Below are 6,626 nucleotides of genomic sequence, written 5' to 3'. Positions count from 1 at the left end.
CGGAGGTGCTTTTGCTGGAACAAGGGCCTCTAATTAGCAGGGGATCTGCACCTTGCCACCAAATAGAACCCATTCAACCAAAATCCCATTAGTCACCCATTCCACGACTCAGACACCTCGCATCGTAAGAACCTATTTCAACTGCTACACCAGAAGTTCTAGAGTTGATGGTAAACATCCAGTTAGGCCTTTTTACATTGGCTCATGACAAAACACCACGCCACCAAGCTAGGGCATTTGGGCAAGGGCTTCTAGGCCTTACCAACAGATTAATCCCTGTCCCGCTAGAATCCGAAAAAATTGCCTAGCAAGACGATATCTTATGCCAATTGTTAGGGACCTAGCTAGCTATCAACTATGATAACCCGGTTACTGTATAATCTTCGACACATAAATATTAACATACATCACATTTGTAGGAGATATGTTTGCTATTAAAATTATAAAAATGCATCAGAAGGGCTAATACCGTCCATAATTTTTTGAAAATACATAGTTTATTCATTTTAAGTTGTTACACTAGTGTTTAAATAAGTTCACAGGAAAAAATAAAATCCATGATCAAATTAGTGGAAGATAAATCCAGGCATTGCATTGGAAGCTAGAGTGCTACAAAAATATTTATTAGAGCAATCGTACCTTTCATGTTAATGGACTTTTGAGTTGGGTGTCAACTGCTGCAAGACTCTATCAATTGCTCTCGACTCTCATTCTCAAAAAGCAAACAGAAACTGATCTATAGAAAAGTCAATAAGTTCAACCAAGTAAACATCAACCATTTATATATTCATTAAAATGAAATTCAAAAATGTTGTCCAAGAGATAGAGCCATGCACTTCCGTTAAAACAAAACAATGCTTCCATTACAACAAATAGAGCCCTTGAAAATGAGTATTCACATGCAACAGAATTTACATTAGAGTCCAGAGATAATTGTACACATAAACAGAGATATTAGAGATGGCCCTTCATCTGCATGTTAGATGCTGGAGCAAAAGTCGATCAGGCCCTTTCACCGGATGATGCAGCAAACATCAGTCGCTCCAATTATCCTGATCCTGAGAATCCCCTCCATTCTGCATGTTTATACCAAATTATTTTAAAACCAGCCACCCAACTATACGGTTTTCAGAAAACTTTCTATACTTGCGCATGATTGTAAAAATATACATAAATAAAACGATTTAAACTTCCAGAATTCTGAAGGGTCCCACACTCCCACCTCATTGGGCATCAATCTCGATGGAGACCATACAATAATTTGCCTATCATTGCCACCAGTATACAACTCCTGCAAGGATGGACAAGTTTGGCAAATCATCGATCTAAACATGCAGTGTAAAGTTAACTTAGATCGTCATTTCTACACTTCTATCTGGTAAATAAAAATAAAAAAATTCTTTTATATTCAGTGAGAATTAGAAAGTTAATCAAGTAACAATCCCATGTAACATGGGAACTTACGCAGTAAGCCTATTTAATTGAGAGAGAAAGAGAGATACGAAAGTAAGCTATTTAATATTTTTCATGCTGTTCTTTACAGGAGGCCCGAGACCCTAGCCAAAGGCATGCATATATCATGCTGTGCAGAAGTAACATGTCAACGTCTTCGAGTTATACACACAATGATGACATAATCTAATTTTATAATATCTGTGGGTGAGGGTTTTAAAACCATATGTATGATCTGAGCAGTTCAACATCTTGCATAAAGAAAATGCAGAGGATACGGGTGAAACCTGATCTTGCGAACTAAACCAGCAACAGTTGACGTATTCATAGTGGGCACAAAGTGTCAGGTATGTCTTACCTGACCAGAAATCGAATGCCTGAAGCATTCAGAAAAAAAGTTAAGGTTTCAATATTACTGAATTATAATCGATATGCACGTATGTCAATCAAAGAAGTAATGCTTACTTTCACAGCTGTCATGCACGGAACAAAAGCAAGAGCTGAATCCCGGCTTGTGGCCAGCTGAATAGCTTTGCTGGTCTGGAGGCGCATTGTCTCAAAATTCACAAGTGTGTTGCAACCAGATTCAATGTCCCACAAACGTATTCTTGAATCAGATCCTGAAATCCACAATTAGATATTGGTTGGGTTGCAATTGGAAGAAATAAAAATCACCTTCATCATAACCAGCTTTGATGGCATAAAATAGATACAGAAACGATTAGCAGTGATACAGGTAATTAGGAAAAAGAAGAACAAGGCAATAGATGATGCACAGTAGTTAAAAAATAGCATACCGAGTAAACAAAAGGGATAATTGTTCATCAAGGAACGCTTTAGAAATCTTCAAGGCATATAAGGGCGACCTTAATTTCATGATTTCTTTGGGAGCATTACAATGGTTGGAAAAAATAATAAAGAAATTAAGAAAAATGACATTTTGATAATAAGATTTCCATTGCCTTTTATTGAACTCATAGCGCACTAGTAAAGCTCCCATGTCCCATCCTTACAACAAGAGCATAATTATGCACTCTGCTAACAGCACAGCATTCAACAAATCTATTTGGCCATCAATAACCTGATGAATATCCAGTCAATTAATTCAAAAAAGAAAGAAAGGAGATATGAGACCTCTGATCAACTGTAGAACTATGCAAATAATGTACTCATGTGCCATTTTTCATCACATAATCCTGAAGCTAGTTCAATGCCACTACACGTATCAGCTTCATATTTCACATATGTAACAATAAGAACTCATACAGTCTAATTAATGGATGTGACTTACACCACACACATGCTTTACTCATATGCCATTACATATCAGATAATGCTTGTGCCATTCCAAGGTCAGTACACATTCATATTTCACATACATTACTGAAAAATAATAATAATAATGTCTCATATAAGAACGAACGACTATAAATTTTAGGGAAGCACCAACTCAACCTGCACTCAGAAGATACATGCCATCTTCAGTTATTTTTAAGCCCGTGATTGCACCGTAATGAGCTGTTGCATGATCTTGACTAGACAACATCCCAGGATGTAATCTCTGCCTGACAAGTCCTTTGGCAGAGGTTCTATCAAGAAGAGATTGTTTTTCACTCTTACGAATGGATCTCCTTTGTGGTGTGCGTGACTTAGGAGACAAATTTCTTGATTCAGAATCCTGAGAGAATAAACATGTAAGGATGAATGAAAAAGGTTATCCACAGATGGTAAGAGATTCAGAGGTAAGCAAGAAGTTCTGGAGCACAGGAGACAACTAACAACCAGAACTCCGCAAGCATCACAACCTTTATACCCACCATTTTGGCCGTCACCAATTATGTTGCCCATAATATGTGAATTATACATTTGGATGTAAATTACAAGTGCCTAACATAATATTCACGTTGAACAGAAAAACATCTGGCATTATCTTTATTAGTCAGAACATCATAACCTTCAATTGCCAAGAAATTGGGGTGCACTAGCAGTTTAGGAACATGTAGCGCACAGATAAGCGTCTATAGATAGATCCATCAACAGCATTAAAATTTCAATAAAACAGAAGAAAATAACCTTTTAATTTTAACAAATTTACTACTTATTAAGAGAGAGTCGATCAACTGGTTTGAGTTAGTAATATAAGAAGAATTAGCCAACTAAATATTGCATTTTGTTGCAAAAAACAAAGACAGGCTAAAAGAGGGTAAAAGAGTAACCGTGTTCATCGTAGAGCATGTTCGAATAGGCAGGCGTCTCCCAAGCTGGGTCTGGGACTGATCTAGAACAAGAAAGCATCCAGCACGTCTGATATCCCAAAAACGTATTGCGCCATCACATCCACCAGTTACCAGAACCCACTCGCTGGAAGTAGACCATTCTAATGTCATAACACCATCTACAATTAAAGGAATAAAATAGTACTCTTACAAGTAATGTCTTCTATGCCACAAATAATAAGTACATAAAAATGAGATTTGAAGGTTAAAGCAAATATGTAGCTTCAAGATCATGCATTGGACATCCACGTGTAGAACTGAACCCACACAAAAATGAATTAGGCCATGTGTCGACCACAGTCCAGGTGTCATATACAAACACCAAGAAATTTTTTTAACAAATATATGAACTTGATGCTATAACACAAAGGTAGTTCTTCGGACTGAGAAAGGGCTTAATCAAGCTATATATCTTGACTTCAAGTAGTGTATGTAGTTTTTAGAAGCTTAAATAACAGGACAATAAATCTCCTAGCACATGAAACATAAGGACCACCATTAACTCATTAAGTGTATCATGATGCAATCCAAATGAGATCCAGCATAGTTAATAATAAAAAATTTGCAATATGAGTAGTTCATAAAAGGAAAGAGGAAAATACAAATAAAAGCAAAAGTGTGCAGGACTTGTGCAAAATTTCAATATAGTTATCAGTGAAACATCTATATGGTGCAAAATATTAATATTCTGATAAAAACAATGAATAGTCTTTTGGCTGCAACCCCATAATCACAAAACTTCTTTTGTTGCTAAAAAATGTAATGAACAATCCTGATATGAACCCTTGGGTCTTTCAGTTTTACATGCTGGGCTATTGTGGTGATTAAACAACCAGTTAGACAAGTTGCTACATGACGGCCCTCTAAGATAAGCAGGCTCTACATTCCTAATTATAATTCAATAAAATTTCTACAGTGAAGTTAGCATGCGATGGCATCCCTGATACGGTGACAGTTTAACATCCAATGGCCCAAAGTAACCGATGATCATATAAAAATACAATGTCAGTAAATATATTTTCCCAAAATTATCAGCATACCACGATGACCAGATAATGTGTGAGCGAATGCACCAGAACCAATATCACAAAGACGAACTTGAACATCTTCAGTTCCAGCAGCTATTAGCATGTGAGATGTTGCCAATGAAGACATGGCAGCTCTATGAACCTTTCCCGGCATTTTGAAATTCACTACCACCTGTAATATCAATTAAAGAAAATTGCAGAATGCAAATCCATATACATGATCAAAAGCATGCATGGAAGACCATATTTAGCTTGATGAGAGAGATGAGCATCAATACCTGCGTGGAATTTGTATCCCATACTTTTATATAATGGTCATATGAGCTTGTAATGAATAGCCCCGTATCTATAGGATACCATATGGCTGAGGATATAGCATATTTATGTCCGTGTTCATGTTTCTTGTCAACAGCAAATAGACAACGGTGCTTGGCAATAACGCCACCTCCTTCATAATCTGTAGCCCTTTGAACGTCATAAACAGCAGCTGATGCATCTGACGAACCAGATAACAAATATCGCTCCTCTGTCAAATCAACCTGATTTCATGGTCAGATAGTAGGACTCTGTAGTTGGCTAACAAAAGACACTTCCATTTTTTCTCGATAAGCAACAAAAGGCAATGCAGGATCTAGGGAGATCAAATGTAAGGAACCTTGTACGGTTGTACCCACATTATTAGGAAAAGGATTGAACTTTAACACACATCAAAATTAAGCTAACGACATACAAAGGGAACAAAATGTGTAGTTCATAATAGAGATTCAAACTTGTTTGGTAGCGGTTAGATGCTATATCTATTTCCTCATATACACTAGAACTTTAAATAATAATTATGGCAAACTTCCTTTGCTTGCCCAACACCATTAATGCACCAATTACGAGGTAAACGAAGTGAGCAGGAAATACAAAATTTAATAAGTAGGCAGTTATAGAACTGCCCTTCCTGAGTTCAAATTTACAAATCACAAAAGCAAAACCAGATCATCAATTAAGCGGATATTAATATGAACAAATCGACAAGCAAGTGAATCAAAGGGAATAAAGGAACAAGATAGCCTGAGCAACAAATTCCATGCATAGAAGTGAAGACTTAATAGCACAAAAACTTTTTTGAATGAAAACTAAGCCAAGGCAAACATTATTGTTTATGATTGAAAGAACCTGAAGCGAATTGATGGCGCCTCTGTGAGCAGAGACGATGTCTTTGTTGTTAGAGAGCTGAAGAGTGCGGATACGACTCGATTTGACCCGATTAGTGAACGAATTCGGCAGGATTCTACCGGTTTCTCTGTCCCCGATCTCCCTCCACATTCCTGGTGCATCTTCAGTCTAAGAATAGGCTTCGTTCTCGATCACTGCCGCCCTCTTTCTCTCTCTCCCACTATTGTTCAACGGAATCAGCACAGCTTTTGCTCGTCTAGGTTCGAATGGGCGTTCTCTTCAAACGCTCTATCCACCGCCATTGGTCCGGGGCTACTGCTTCTGCAGGTCCACATAACGAACGACTGGACCCGGAGGCGCCCATTTATGGCATGGACAAGGCCCATGATGGTTCTTAAAGCCCATTGAGCCCAAAATACATTGATTTAAAAAAAAAAAAAAGGGCAGACATGCTCATTGTGCACTATATCTTCAAACTGAAAAAATAAGGTAAATTCACTCTCTCCAGAGATATCTGTCCAATCTCGAAAATACTGTGTATGATAGTATAAGCTAACCACCAACTGAAAGCAATATTATATGTTTGGAAATAATTGGGGTGTAGAGGGGAGTGGGAAGGTTGGATGGTGTATGTTTAAGTCAATCATTAATGATGGGTAAGACTAAAACTCTACTCTAAGGGAGTCCCTTGAGTGACAAGTTGAAG

At 37.5% G+C, this 6,626-nt stretch overlaps 1 protein-coding gene across 2 annotated transcripts; it reads right to left on the bottom strand.

The window, feature by feature from the left end:
- Positions 1–755: 755 nt before the first annotated feature.
- Positions 756–6,262, bottom strand: LOC120009922 (WD repeat-containing protein ATCSA-1). 2 transcript variants are annotated; one of them, XM_038860657.1, is made up of 9 exons: positions 5,921–6,262; positions 5,035–5,295; positions 4,769–4,928; positions 3,669–3,829; positions 2,908–3,130; positions 1,918–2,072; positions 1,740–1,829; positions 1,223–1,291; positions 756–1,076 (listed from the first exon to the last, which is right to left on the bottom strand). In XM_038860657.1, the coding sequence occupies exons 1-9, from the start codon at positions 6,068–6,070 to the stop codon at positions 1,035–1,037; spliced, it is 1,311 nt and encodes a 436-aa protein (XP_038716585.1). In that variant the 5' UTR covers positions 6,071–6,262; the 3' UTR covers positions 756–1,034. The 2 variants fall into 2 exon arrangements, with proteins under 2 accessions (XP_038716585.1, XP_038716584.1); XM_038860656.1 differs by having other exon boundaries at positions 3,669–3,847; positions 5,921–6,261.
- Positions 6,263–6,626: the final 364 nt, after the last annotated feature.

Source organism: Tripterygium wilfordii, chromosome 11, assembly GCF_013401445.1.
Source record: "Tripterygium wilfordii isolate XIE 37 chromosome 11, ASM1340144v1, whole genome shotgun sequence".
Classification (NCBI taxonomy): Eukaryota; Viridiplantae; Streptophyta; class Magnoliopsida; order Celastrales; family Celastraceae; genus Tripterygium; species Tripterygium wilfordii.
Note: the sequence above shows the minus strand (reverse complement) of the source record. Positions and strands in the feature narration are given on the sequence as shown.